This window comes from Bombus impatiens, unplaced genomic scaffold (assembly GCF_000188095.3).
Source record: "Bombus impatiens unplaced genomic scaffold, BIMP_2.2 scf_0089, whole genome shotgun sequence".
NCBI classification, from domain to species: Eukaryota; Metazoa; Arthropoda; class Insecta; order Hymenoptera; family Apidae; genus Bombus; species Bombus impatiens.
Window position 1 is genome coordinate 2,216,112 of NT_176508.1, and position 15,517 is coordinate 2,231,628.

General features: G+C 31.8%; 2 protein-coding genes across 2 annotated transcripts in view; one reads left to right on the forward strand and one right to left on the reverse strand.

Moving 5' to 3' along the window:
• The window catches only part of LOC100743294 (synaptotagmin-6), a 99,479-nt gene extending 90,566 nt beyond the window's left edge, over positions 1-8,913 (reverse strand). The window contains exon 1 of the mRNA XM_003485868.4: positions 8,458-8,913. The gene's annotated coding sequence lies outside the window, so the exon portion shown is untranslated. The remainder of the gene's footprint in view (positions 1-8,457) is intronic.
• Positions 8,914-11,333: 2,420 nt separating this feature from the next.
• On the forward strand, positions 11,334-12,892 carry LOC100745600 (60S ribosomal protein L11). The gene is given in 4 exon segments (XM_033324943.1): positions 11,334-12,109; positions 12,385-12,443; positions 12,445-12,526; positions 12,604-12,892. Coding segments are annotated over 4 exon segments (375 nt in total). The 5' UTR covers positions 11,334-12,028; the 3' UTR covers positions 12,757-12,892.
• The last annotated feature ends 2,625 nt before the right edge of the window (positions 12,893-15,517 follow it).

Here is a 15,517-nt window from a genome sequence, read left to right on the forward strand (position 1 = left end):
GAAACTCATAAATAGTTATATCAATTAACATTAAGAATATCCTATTTTAAATAAAAAGATATAGCAAAGTAACTATTTACTTATTGTAATTGTGGATACATATGTTGGAAATATAATTATTTAACAACATGTCTTCTAAATGATTAATTCATTCAAGGCGGGATTCTGAAAATGGCATTTATGGCGATTTCATCATTGTAAATAACAAAAGCCACAGGGAGGTTCTTGCATAAAGTTGCAAGTTATGCGAGCAACTGCACAGTGGGATTAAGTACTATTTCAGAAGGATTACCACAAGAACTGAGAACGAATAGAATACATCGTATACTTTACTCTTGGGAAAGTTTCAAGAAATTGAAGTGCCTTCCCAACTACGTATCTCTCGCCGACAAAGAACAAGAAAGTGTGCAGAGCGGATGGAACTTCCCGAACAAGAATTATGTACTTCGGAAATGAGAGGACAGTTTCAAGCATCGTTATTCTTTTTACTTCGGTTCAAAACTATTCGTTCAACGTGGTACAACAAATTTCCGTAATAGTTCTTCAATAAGCCGTTTTATTTTGTATTATTCTAAATATAATTATCTGTTGTATCGAAATGTCAATGCAAAAAAATAACGCGCATTGTAGTTCGAAGCACGATCTTCCTTTCTCTTAATGTAATAAATATGTAATTACGTACAGACTAGATGTTAATAAAATTTATTATTATTTTTTTTTTTTTTTAGTTTAACAGCTCGAGCTTCGGCTAAGGAAAATACGACTTATTTACATTTCATGGAAAATAAAACGACTAAAATATATTTTGCTTGTTAATTGCATTAGTCGAGCTTTCCCAATATTAAACTCTCAAAATCTCCCCCACATCAAATTTTAGAGAAACATTGCCTACAACTTTGTCAACAATAGTACAAATTCCATTAATAACATCATAAATTCCAATAGACATCGTAAATCGCTATACTTGATGTTGTTGACAGTAGTTACTGTCGATTTCTAGACTACAATATCTGTCGTTGGGCGAAATTTGCAAGTTTGCAACAACACGACAATCTGCCAAATGTTTAGTAATAGAAGTCGAACGCACACTCGTAACACGACGTTATTAAGAAAGCTAAGAAAAATCAAACGTCCGAACTCTAAACTATCACGTTTCAACCTCGTATCAATTACATTTTGAGTTATTGTCGTTGTATATTTAATAATAAATTAGAATAAAGAAGAATAAAATGACTCCACTTCCACAAGGTGCTCACGCACTTATGCGGTTTATAGCGTTAATATTTAAACTATGGTTAAGCTGAATACATGTTCTGACGAACGAAGTATCTAAAGAAAAATGTGCAATTTTTAATAATGTTTGTTAGCTATGATGAATACATCCAAAATCAAATAAACTTCCGGACAACTTGTTCGAAAAGCAAGTAATATTAAAATCAAAATAACTAAATTAAAATAAAATAAAATAAAAAATGACTATATTAATTTCGCGATTTTTTCAGTGTACAAAGTAAAATAGATAAGACAAAACCAAATAAAAAATAAAATTTCATTTCCGAGTAAGAAATAATAAATAAGTTATTTTTAGCAGTTTAAATGATTTTTATTTAAACAAGAAATTAAATTCTTATTCGCAGCTGAAATATTATTTTAATTTGTTATTTATTATTTAATACGTAAATAAAATTTTGCCCAACACTCATCGCTGATACTCGCAAGATCGGTGACTGAAAAAGTAAGAAGAATGAAAGGGAATGGGCCAGGAAACTGTCAGACATTTAAGCCTTATCGATCCTCGATGTTAATAATGCCGGTGATAATATCTTAATTCCCACAAAGATGATTCTGAACATCTACTTGTTGGTTAAACATATTAATCTAGCTATTCCACTAGCTTATAATTTTCTCGACAGTTACATGTATCATATTGCTCCTCGAGCAATGTCTATTTAAAGAATTTTAGACGACGTTGACAACATATTGTCTCCGAAGAACAACCGTATCGTTTGCCAAAGTGCCGTGGTTCGTAAGATTGACCGATGTTCTCGAGCTCAACAACGGTTACGACGAAATTCAATCCCACACTAAAATATGTCTACGTGTAAGTACGTATCTATCGCAACGATTGACTTCCAATATATGTATCAACTGTTGTAAAAGTACTCGAGTTATTAATGTTTCCACCTCTGCACTTGATCCCGTGATCGTCCCAATTATTCTTTCTACTGATAATTTCGAAAAAAGCTAAACTGCCGGATTTCTCTTATAAACGAACTTCTTTAACCTTTTTTTGTTTCAATTGTATCACAAACAGGTTCGCAGAAGACGTTCAGATTCGTCCGTTTTCAATTTAAATCGAATCGTATTTTACTTAATTGAATTTGACAATATGTAGATTCGTTTTCTCTCGCGAAAAAATCATATTTTACATAACCTTTGTTCTGCTTTACAGTATTACTGCGTTCAAATGGAACAAACGAATCGTTAAACGCTGAACCTGAACGTATTCGATGAAACTTTCATTCAACGCGACTTGCCTCGTAAGAACTCCCTTTTGCAGCTTGCAAATGCCAGGAAACGTTGTTTTAGAACTTGCCTTATCCGTGCATGTCTTTAATGTTTTACTTTGCATCACATAATCTCACATAATCTCTAGGCGATACCTGCCAGCTAATTCGAGTCACGACTAGAGATACGAGCTAAAGTCGGCATTGCACGTGTGCTTTATGCCACCCAAGTGAAATAAAACGTTCTCTTAAATTTTAATTATTCGTAACGTGCGCTTCAAACTACTTTTACATGAACGTTGATTTCTTCTCGCATTTTGCATTTATACGGTATTATACACGTAACAATTTTTAAGGAAATAATTAAATGTTACTGCAATTTCAAAATTAATTTGCCACAGCGTATAATAGCAATAGAAAGAGAGGCGAAATTGTGCTTTTTATGGAAAATTGATACGATCGAGACCATGCAATTCTGGATAACGACAATGAATTTTTACCAACGCCGTGCCATTAACGCGAACTCCGTGTACCAGGAATGGAAGCCCATTAAATTCACCGCCAATTGTTCATTTCACTTAGCTTTTTCGATAATTCTCTCATTTTCATAATATTTGATGCAAAGCCTTATTCATGTATAAGCAATGGTGAATTTCGAATTGCATGAAAAATGGAGCGAACTATTATACAATGTGTCTCGCAAGTACTTCGATTTTTCAAGAAACAACAAATTCTATAAGAAACTGATTATTTTTCAACTTAAATAAAAAAAAAACTGTTAATTTAAAGCTTTAAAAATGATCTTTTTTTTGAGTTGGCATAGTTAATGTCAAATAACTCGATTCTCGTATTTATAATCTGTAAATGTAAACAGGACAAACCGTACTCTTGCCATATGCATACGTAGAAAATGTAAATACGGCAGTCGAATCCAGAATTACAGGAAAATTCACACACTCCTTCATATTTATTATAGGTTACGTTAGTTTCATGTAACGATGCTAAATGACAAATATGGATGCTTAGCGACGATTATAAACTACTCGAGATGGCTAGAGGGCAACCTGCTCCCAAAGGAGGTCTTGGCTAAATAAAACGTAATATGTTTAGGAACACTTCGGGATGCTGCTAAGCGTTCTAAAATTATCGGTTGAAGTTAAAGTTTTATCGGTTAAAATCAACGTAGGAATATAAACTGCATCCTTTGCTCGTCTTTTAGAATAAACATGACATTTTTATAATCAGACAAAGGTTAAAATATCACACGTGTAAGAATGCAATTGAAATTCAAAAGGAGAGTAATCTTTAAGAAAAAAAAAAAAAAAATAATCCCTAAAAGTATCTATCTTATAAAGAAAGCTGATGCCGTGAAATAATCTTTTCTTCGACAAAATTTGTCTAATATTTAAAATATAACTTCGCCGGACTTAAGGAATAAATCAATAGTAAGGAATTTGATTAATTTTTTTTAACTAATTCTGCTCATTTTTCTACCCTTCGATATTTCCTATCAAGTCGAACCTATTCCGATTTTTTCGATGTCGAAAATTCTCAAGCGACTCTTATTGAATTCAAGCAAAACCGTTCTATTCTCTGATAAAATATCGGAACTTTGCCAAAAATGAAAAGAAATAAAAGTAACTCCGGCAATACTTCTGCTTGTTGCTTTCCAAGTGATTGATAAAAATAGGCGATCTTTTTTGATGGAGAACCTAGTATAAGTTCATTTTATACTTAAACATCCAATATTTTATGGTTAAAGGGTCGAAATAGCCAGTAATTATGAGGGTTAAATTACAGAGAAAAAGTCCTTTGCCCAGAAGAGAAATACTTAAGTGAGAAGAATTGAACATAACAACTAAGCCATTATTACAGTCAATTTGATCGTCACTGTTTCTTTCATACTTCACTCTCTGACATCTAAATAATAAAGTTAAAAAGTAAAATTAATTAAATAATTAATTAATTTCATAAAATTGATATCGACTTCAAAAGACAAATTTTATTGTTGTTAATTCGCAGTAATAATGCTCTTGTTGCAAATAATAACTGATGTAACAAATAACCGCAATCAGTTATGAAACAGTTCGAAACAGGCGGGCTATAAAATCTGAATGACACGAAATTATCTGACATTTACCCGTCAATCGTTCGGGTTTAATTAAATCATTTCACGCAATCGTATTAACAAATCGAGCAAATCAATTTGTAGGTATTGTTTCTTCTCGATAGTCCGTCGTTCCATGTGGTAATTATGCGTTTGATCTTTCCACGAAAATTCACCTGAAAATGGAAACAAGATTTGATTCATAGACATGAAAAAGAAGAGAAATAAAATGTATTTTTTTTCATTTTCTCTTTTATACGACCAATACCGCTTGTTTTTTCCGGTGTCAACTGCAACTCACGCTGTACATGACGTACATCAATTACACAGATCATTGCTCATCCATGGATGGTGAAAAAAATGTGAAAACGTTGCTAGAGTTGGCGTAAAAGATAATTACGTAATAATTTTAAACTTGAACGCTTTTATACGAAACATTTCTATAATCTTTCGATTTAACAACTGTTGTTAAAGTGATTTTATAGTGAAATTACATTGGCATTTAACTTTTGTAAATTAAAAGCATAAAAAAGGAGCAATAAAATAGAAGAGACCGGCCCTTGTTGCGGCATTAACAGAAATGGCAATAACTGTTGAAGCAACTTATAACGAGACTGTTATTCGATAATGTTTTTTAACGAGGATTATTGGAATTTCTAATTGCGAATTCTGTGAACGACGAGATAAAAGTGAGTGCAAATTCAATTTTGCTGAATTTATCGATAACTTGATTGATTAATCACATAGATCAATACTTATTAGCGCCCTATTTTTATTCCTCATAAAGAGATTTCATAAAATTGGCGGAATTTTGTTAATTCACGAAATTCCTTATTCCCGAATTTATTTTCAAATAAATAGCACGGAAATATTCATAAATTTGTTGATGTAAAACCTGTATAATATTTATGCGAATATTATACCTATTCTTTATCTAAACATGTATGACCACGAATCACTTAATTAATCATCTTAATTAATCATTAATTACAACGTAATAAAAAGTCAGATACATTCTACGTTGCAAATAAAGGAATTTATCGTATGAACAGTCGAATGCTCCATAAAGCCATCTTTCATTTTATGCAATAAAAAGACACAATGTTGAAGAATTTTCTTTGTTTTTCACTCAACGTACATGTTATTGCCACAATAAAGAAAAAGCTATTAGACCTATCTATATTTTATATAGAAGTAAAATTAGAAATACGAAATGTGATAAAGGTGTCCAAAATGTTTGAGAAATTTAACACCGGTACGATACAATTTGAGATATTTTGTGTTTAATATTATACAGCTTTACATATCGTGAGATAACAAATACAATCTGATTTTCCTTCCGTCGCTTGAAACGTTAAACCGGCGTACCTTCGAACCATTTACGTCCTTATATTTTGTCGTTATATCAGAATGACTAGACTGTGACAAATGATTAGAGTCGGTGACAAATCACTGTTGAGAGAAGAATATTGTATGTGTGCCAGAAGGGACACTGATTTTATGATTTCATCTTCACAAGAAATATTTCCCGCGAGAAATTTCTAATTCTGAGATACGTAATTTCAAATTTCATCTAACGTGATTGGAAAATCTAACTTCAGTTTATAAGGAAAGGAAAGAAAGGAGAAAAATCAGAGTTGTTGCAATAAGATCAAACTAAATTTCCTGATTAATAACTTTGTCGGTGAAAATGATGATTTATGAAAAGATGTCGTGTTTCAAAGTAATGCGTATTAAATATTATATTAAACAGAGAGGAAGCAAAACAGAAAGAAAGAAATAACGTCAAACTAGATTTTTATATACCCATATTCAAAAACTTATAATTGCGTTGGAAACTCGCAACGTAAACTAATTTATCATAGCTTCTTCAAATTTTATTTCCTCTCTGTACATGCCGTTTCTCCACAAAATGCGTATCGAGATTTGTCTTTGTCATAGTATTTTCACTTTATAACAATATTTCGCTTTAAAACAATTCTATATTAATAACATAGTGCACAATGAAGTAACGAGTATCTTGACTTTAATAGATTCATGAAATAACTTCAGAATCGTATTAAATTTCCCGTGGAATGGCAATGGTTTACTTAATATTTCGTTGAAAATCTGTCCAATATCTGTAGGGCCTGAACTAGGAAAAAAAAGGGGAAAAGGTTTCGCAGCGGTGAACAAATCTAAAATGATGTTAATATGGCAGTTGTGAAAAAGAAGTTGTGAAAAAATGGTCGTTAGTTACTTTTTTATGGAATTTCACGATGATAAATTCCAGAATCTTTAGGCTTCGCGAAGTTTACATTTGCTCCAGAAACATCAGAAATTAAAATCCGCGGAAATACAATATGCAAATTATCTGTTATGCAACTTCGTTGACATTTCGACATATTCTACATATTGCCGTTCTATCTTTCACGATAGTGAAAGCTTTTGCTGAGCATTCAAGATAAAATAATATAAACTACTGGCAATCTTTATTATTTGAATTTTATATTATTTTGCTTTCGAATGTAATATATTTATTTTACATAGTAAAAGTATTAAATTTCGATAAGGAAATTAGTAATACTGTCATCGCGATCAACGTGTTTCATGAATTATCTCATTTTATGACGCAATATTTTTCCTTTGCAGTGATGCTTACGTTTGTTTTCTAAACAAATGAAATAATAAAAAAGATAAAAATTTACAAACAATTAAAATATTAAAATTCTAATCTGCCCAAATTATTTCAATAAAATAATTTAAATTGTATCATCATAAATTAATATTTCACCATTCGCAGAAGTTATTTACCCGAAATTCAATATTAATTCTCAAAATCTAATAATGACTTTAGAAAGCATTTTATTGATCTCATTACATAGCAATGGCACGCCGAAAACCTCGAAGAATTTCATAAAAATGTGCGATATCTGAATCGTATCCTGTTATCTCGCCAATATTAAAATTTCCAAATATTCACCCCCGTTTTATATAGGTACTGTGTGCTACGAAATTACAAATAGACTGAGACAAATTGGAATGTTGTTATAAACTGTCTGCATGCATGACAAAAAGAGAAATTTTACGTGATAGGTGAAAACAATTTAAAAAAACATGAACGCCTCAATGGGACAATAACACTTTTTTTTCGCGTATACTAGAATTTCCCCTTCGGAAAGCTGTGACTTGCGATTAGAACCGTTTACACAACGAGCTCGATAAGCAGTATTGATTCGCGTGAAAATTTTCCTCAAACCACGGTTTGTTATCGGAATATCGCCCAGTTCAACTTGGTAAGCTTTTGTGCCATCGGTATCGGCTATCTTCACAACGCATTGCTATTTCCTATAACGATCGGATGATTGAGAGAGGTAACCAACTAGTGCTCGTATTTCAAAACACAGCTGCCACTCTCGAGCGCAATTACTTGCGTAGTTCATACGATCGCGCGAGAATTGCCTCAGGATATAACAACAACAACAACAACAACAACAACAACAACGACATACTTGGATGTTTATGCTTGAAGAACTGTAGAAGAGATACGTTCTTGAAAAACAGACAAATTTTATTTATGAAACGAAATTATAGGAATTATAAGAAACAAAGTCCACTTCGTGTATGTTTAATAATTACAACTTCTATTTAATGTAATGCCAGTGTTAGAGATTGTATGGTTTTTTAATTTTACGTAATAAATAGGCTACAAATCGAAACAATCGAAGCTTGATCGTTATACAATGCGTTGTATTGATTATGCATTGCGTGATTGAATATGATTTATAAGAATTTTAACTACTATGTCGCTAGTTTACAATTATTTCAAACGGCTTGTACGTTTTAAAAATGAATTATACCCACAGTTACAATTCGTAGAGACTCCAGAGGCAGCAAATGGTTAACGAAATCGCAGGAACGCACCGATGTTCAATCCGTTTGTCAATGTGCACGAACGCGCATATAAATCCTTTTACGAAAATTGAGTCCTAGGCAACTCTTTCAGTAAGGAAATCCCAAACACTATTCTACGATTTCACAATTAGTTCCCAGTCGGTCGTTCAATTTCTCAGAAAAGAGGAATAAAAGAAGAAACAAATGAAAAGTAAAAAGAGAAATAATAAACACGTCTTTTAATCACGAGTAAAATTAATTAATAAAAATTCTTCCGACTTGTTTACTTTGAAACGAATTGAAATGAGAACAGTTTATAGATTGATTTTGTGAATTTGCGAAAAATTTATTAACCGTATCGATAAACGAGCTAGCGAGTTACTCGAAATGCGAAACAGTTGTTGCTCGCATCACGGCGCGCCGATAACTGAACACCTTTCGACGCTGCGGATTCGCTAGAGGTTGGTGGAAGGAAAGCGAGTGGGGTTTAGATTAATATATTAATATAAGATATAGATATAAAATATAATATAAATAACAACAAAAATTAACAAAAGTTAACCGAACAAAAATGATTGTTAATTGCACGTTGTTCAATTATACATATACGAATAAGACTTATTTTATGTATTATTTTACAGAATTTTGATAAATTATTTATACTCATATAGAATACACTATCGTTTTAAAATCCTTCACAGACGTCTTGTGCTAGTTCAAACTAATTGAACATCATCGCTCACAAACAGAATCACAAACAGATTACACGTGTATATAGTATTTCACGTAATATAGTATTTCAATATATTTAACTTGCCATCTGCATACTGGTTCGTTTTTAACTAGTAATTTTAAACAATTTTTCATTTTTCTCATATTTTCCTTTTCTTTTCAATCTAGTTAAAAAGATTAAGCTGACCTGTGGCAAATAAGAACTATCGGATCATATTTTAGAAACTGAAAAAGTATTCAAGAATTTTGAAAAATTGTTTAATACACAAAAGCCTCTAAAACACTACATGAACTTAAACGGTCTAGTATGCATGTTGTGGACGACATCAGTAAAAATAAGATTACAGCCGGAAGATTATATACTATGTTTCATTATATTTCATTTCAGACGATGTAATCGTACATTTTACTTTTATTATACTTATTCACTAAATTTAGTTTTCAAATATTTAATAGTGTAACTTCAAAATCATAGCGTATTAATAAAAGTATATTATTATTACTGTTGTTATTTTCGCTCTAAAATCTAATTTAACTTGCCTAGTAAAAATCTAAGTTTTCATAAGCTCTATCTGTGTGTATACATAAAGATCTGAATGTAATAATGAGAGAGAAGAGAAAGGTATTGTATGAAACGCAATCATACAAACCGGTGTCGACACTCGCTCAAAAATTGAGTTGTCAGAAATCAACATGGATGACAACAAAGTTCTTACGAGATAGACAGAGATAAGTGAAGTATCTCTGTTTCTGTCTGAGACATTCGTATCATATCACGCATGAGCAGAACAAAAATCTTGTCTTCCACGTTGACTTTTTGGATTTGTTTGTACGACCTGTTTGTACGACATCATACCTCCAGAGTCTCGAATACTCTCCATGCATATACAGGGTGGTTGGAAACTGGTGGTACAAGCGGAAAGGGGGTGATTCTACGCGAAAAAAGAAGTCGAAAATATAGAATAAAAATTTTTCGTTTCAGGCTTTGTTTTCGAGAAAATCGACTTTGAATTTTCGCTCGGTACGCGTGCACTTTATCACGTCTCGTTATAACGGATCTCACTGTAGATTTAAAAAAAAATAAAAAAGAATAAAAAAAAAATTTTTATTCTATATTTTCGACTTCTATATCTATATCTATATCTATATATCTATATATCTATATATCTATATATATATATATATATATATATATATATATATATATGAATTATTGTGCCTGCCCGTACGAACTACTCGCTTGTGCATCTCTTTCCACTGGTTTTGAAGAAATGGCTGAAATTAACTTAAAATTAGATTAATTTAAACGAAATTGGAAGCTCTTATATAGACCCTACCTATCAGGAACCTAATTCTATCAAAAATCTAATGATTTCCTCATAAATCTTACCTATCAGAAATCTAAAGGATTTTTTTTATAATTCCTGTATATATGTACAAAAATTTAAAGATCTATTTATGAAAATACTATCGATATGAAAGCAAGCATGATTACCAACACTAAAGTGATACTTTATCTTGCCAAATTCCCGCCTAGCTGTCTCTTGATTGGCTGGAGTGCGAAATTGTATTATCATCAAAAAAATATATTATAAAGTAAAATGTACACATATACTGTTTCTTTCTCAATATTATTTAATCAAACATTAATTGCGAAATATGTATTATTTTTAACGCAATATTATTAATATTATTAATCCTAGGAACTAATTTTCTTTTTCAAGTAACTTTTATGTTTTATTTCTTTTATATTATTAAATATTTCAACATATAACGTGGAATTATAAAACATTAAATTATTCAAATTTACTATTATTTGCAACTTTATGTAAAAAATAATAATCACATGGCACATGCACACAATTATAATTTATACATAGAAGCTATAACAGCGTTTAAATATCTTTTAATTACAAATGTTCTAAATAATTCTGTTTTTTATATTATCGGATTGTATGTGGATAAACAACATGTTTTAATTTTACTTTAAATTTACTTTTATTATTTTGGGAATTTTTTACTTTAGAATCACATTCTTCTAGTACTCACCAGAATGCATCGTGATTTATGCGCATAGTTCCGTTCTTTTCTCTTCATCATGGCGGTGAGTGTGGAGCCTTTCGGGTTGGTTCGGGGCGAGGGTAACACGTCGACAGAGAGCACTGCGGAAAAAGTAAAGTGTGAAGGGAAAAGGAGAAGGAAACACAAAGTGACACGAAGAAGGGAAAATAAAGGGTGAGCATACGAGGAGAAAGTGAAAGAAAAGCGAAAAGAAGACAGGAACGAGAGAGAGATACAAATAAGAAGAACTAGAAGAGAAGAGGTTAGGAAGTCCGAAGCGCGGCAAACAAAGTAAGGTAGGGAAACGAGAGATGGCGACAAACAGAGGAAGACCAAGAGTAAAGCGGGAGATAAGGCAGATTTTAAAAATACACTGGATAAATACAGCTTGTCAGAAAAAGAAACAACAAACAGGGAGAGAGGAATGGAGGTAATGATGGAACAAATGGAGAAAATGGAAAGAGGATTCGAGGCAATGATAAAGGAAATAAAAAGTATAAGACTTATAGAATAGTTGCTTATAATACTAGTTCAAGAAATTAATATGAATAACATTAAACATCTTGATATCATAATTTATTGTTATAAAACAAGTCAATATTTCGAATATTTTTTATCTTTGTATACAGTATTTAAAATAAGCAGTTTTTATTAAATGAAGCGTATTGACAAACTTTTTTACAGGATGTAAAAGAAGTGACAGCAAAAAGAAGTGCGGAAAGAGCAAAAGGATTCATCCAAGAATGTGATGCGTGAAGTACGCATTCGTAAACTTTGTTTAAACATCTGTGTCGGTGAATCTGGTGATAGAATCATTCGTGCTGCAAAGGTACCAATTATAGATGTTTTTTGTATTTTGTTCATTTCAAATTGTTTTAACTTCTTCATGTTCTTTTATTACATCATAATTATTGACATATAAATATATATGTACTATATACATATTAGAGATGTAGAAACACACATATATATATGTTTCTATATCTCTAATAATAAAAGTTGGTTTCTTAAAAATTAATCTTTTTCGTAATTAAATATAGATTAATATAAATAACGATTTTCAAATTATGGAACAAATTTTTCATTTCCATTAAATTTTTGTAGGTGTTGGAACAATTAACTGGACAACAACCTGTTTTTTCTAAAGCAAGGTACACTGTGCGTTTATCGCCGTAATGAAAAAATTGCAGTATATCGTACGGTAGGAGGTGTTAAAGCAGAGGAAATTCTTGAACATGGATTGAAGGTAATTCTATCACTGATAAGAATGTTTTACACTCAATTTCTTTTTAAGTGTTCAATTTTGCTTTTCCTTTTATAAAGGTACGGGAATATGAATTGAAAAAAGAACATTTCTCTGGCACTGGAAACTTCGGTTTTGGTATTCAAGAACACATTGACTTAGGAATTAAATATGACCCCAACATTGGTATTTATGGCTTGGATTTCTATGTCGTACTTGGACCACCAGGTTAGTTTATTACCATTTGATATTCTATAATAAATCAATATATTAAATATATGCACATCTGGCATAATAGTTACTACTATATTCAAGTTGTATCTATATTTATACAATATGTGCTAGAATATAGGTTTCATATTTGCAACTCATGCCCACTTATAATACTGGGTGTGTTACTTAAATGAAGCTACAGTTTATATTCATATTTATTTGAATATTAACATTGTTGCTATAATTCTATTTTGATAAATTAAGAGTTTAAACTGCAGAATATTTATCTGTTTCGTCGCATGAAATGGTCCGTGCGACGTCCTCCATTGTCTGACCGTCAAGGCCCAAGCACTGTTATACAGACCCTCTGAACTACAGATCAGTCACTCGTGCTCAGAAGTCAAGTCAGCAGAATCGCCAAGTCGAAGACAGTCAATCGACAGAAGATACATCATTACAGTTACCAACACGAAACGAGTCTCAGGTCGTACTCGTTCGTAGTTTGTCATACCACATACGTAACATTGTATCACATTGAAATTATTGGATCTTTGAAAATATATATTAACCTGTTAATATCAGCGTTATATTCATTCAACCACCCTTATCATCTTAACCGAAATAAGGGATCGAACGAACGATTCGTGGCGTCGATTATTCAAATCGTAACGGGAATTTTCGACTCCCGTTGGCGCGCTTCGAGATCGCGTTTCCTCGCGAACGGTCGAAAGTTCATTATCCTTTTACTTAATTTTAGAACTAAGAGCTATTTGATGCTGTAGACACTTTATTTTATGTCAATTCATCTCTCTAACAAAATGACCTTTTCTTTTTTGTTCTAATCAAAAATTTAATAGAGGATATAAATCTCTGTAGATGACTTAGACATGATATGAGATATGAGAAAGGAACTTCATAGTTGTAGTTCTGCATATCTTTTAGAGCAAAGAAGCTACTTAGAGATGTGAACACATCGTTTAAAACTAATTTTGTCACACATTTCCTTTCAATTTCAAATTTTATTTTTTCTTTTTATGATACGCATGAAACATATTAGACTCTTCAACTTCAAATAATAAGGGTAACTAAAGCAAAACGTTCACACTTCTATTACAAACACATTCTAAATATATTTTCCGAAATGGAAATCAGAATTTGATATTTACCTAATCGTTATATCTTATTTTTTTATCATCTACCTTCAACATATATCTATAAAATTAAAATACTCAGGGTTTTGGCAAACTATATTAGTACATTAATTTAATCTTTTAAATTTGCGTAATATAAGTAAAAAAATTGGTAATATAAATTTTTATTGCAAGTATCTATTAAACTTAATTATGATAATAAATAATTTATTTGTAATAGTTCTAACTTAAATGATACAAAAGTGCAAACATTTCGCAAACATTTCGCAAACATGGCGTTGCTGCCAATTGGTCAATTTCTATATCGGTGGTTAGAAAAAGATGCTAGCCGCCCTCGAGAGAAAGTTGCTAGTGGGAGACGTCGTTCGTTGAAAAAATAGGTCTCCTCTATCTTCTCGCAGTTGGGACAAAGACTGTTTGTCTGTTTGAAGGACTTTAGTTAGCTAAATCTTAAGATTTATAACGGGCCCCCAGGTTAGCTGAACATATACTGCGGAGACGCATCGACATTTGGCAATCATCTTACTCGAAGAATAGGGTCTGCATGTGGCGAGCTACGGGACAGAGACCGTTGGCATGTTTACTGTCGAGTGCTACAACTATTTCCTTTTTAAGGAGAGCTATAGAAATTATAGAATTACTCCATGCCTTTGTTAGACAAAGCGTTCATCCCGTGACCGCGGCTACGTTCGGCGACTGACTGTCGCCCCGAGCCCAAGTTTATTATCACAAATCGCAAACAAGTACAATGATAGCAAATCGCTTAATTACAGTCGTAAACTTTAATTACAATTCTACGGATTCTCCGAAGTTCCAGAGGGAAGGTCTTCGGTGTCCTCTCATCTCCGACATATAAGAATCAAACCATTCTTCAAGGAATTAATAAGTCTCTCGCTAATAGCCTAATAGATCGACAGATTTAACGAAGAAATACCTAACCGTGATTACAGCCTATTAGATCACATTATTCGCTATATAATTAATAACTGTATCACCTACAGCGATGCAGGCGGTACTGAAGAAATAAAGCCATTTTATGTTACAACTATAGCGGGTAAATTTACTCGTTTAACTTGTGAAGAATTAAAAAGGTACCTGACTTTTAAAAAAGCATTAAATAAGAATCTTGAATATCGCAAACAGTAATGTAGGTGATATTCAAGAAAAAAGAACATTTCATTTTTTAATTAGCACGAGTAAATGAACGAATATCGATAATATAATATAATGATTAATATGAATTTTATCTGTCCGATTATTTAATACCTTAACTTATTTCACAATAACGTCATCGATTGCCGTTAGGCTTTTTTCCCCTTTTTGTTCAAACTAATTGATAGTCGAAAACTAGTATTAAAGAAGTGTGAATTTAGTCTTAGTTTGCAGAAACTATTAAAATGATAAAAATGGATATCGTATTAAATCTTTAAAGATGCCAATTTACGATAAAAATTAAGAAATCGTTCAATTTGATTTTGTTATAATGGAAAAACCGTTCCCTGCTATGTTTAAATATCGTTACCGTTTGATTAACAAACCGGCATCTTGTCAAGGTATATAAGGAACACGGAAGTCGCGCGCGAGCTCTTTTGTGCCTGAAATTCCGGAGAGTGAACATCGAAGAAGAATT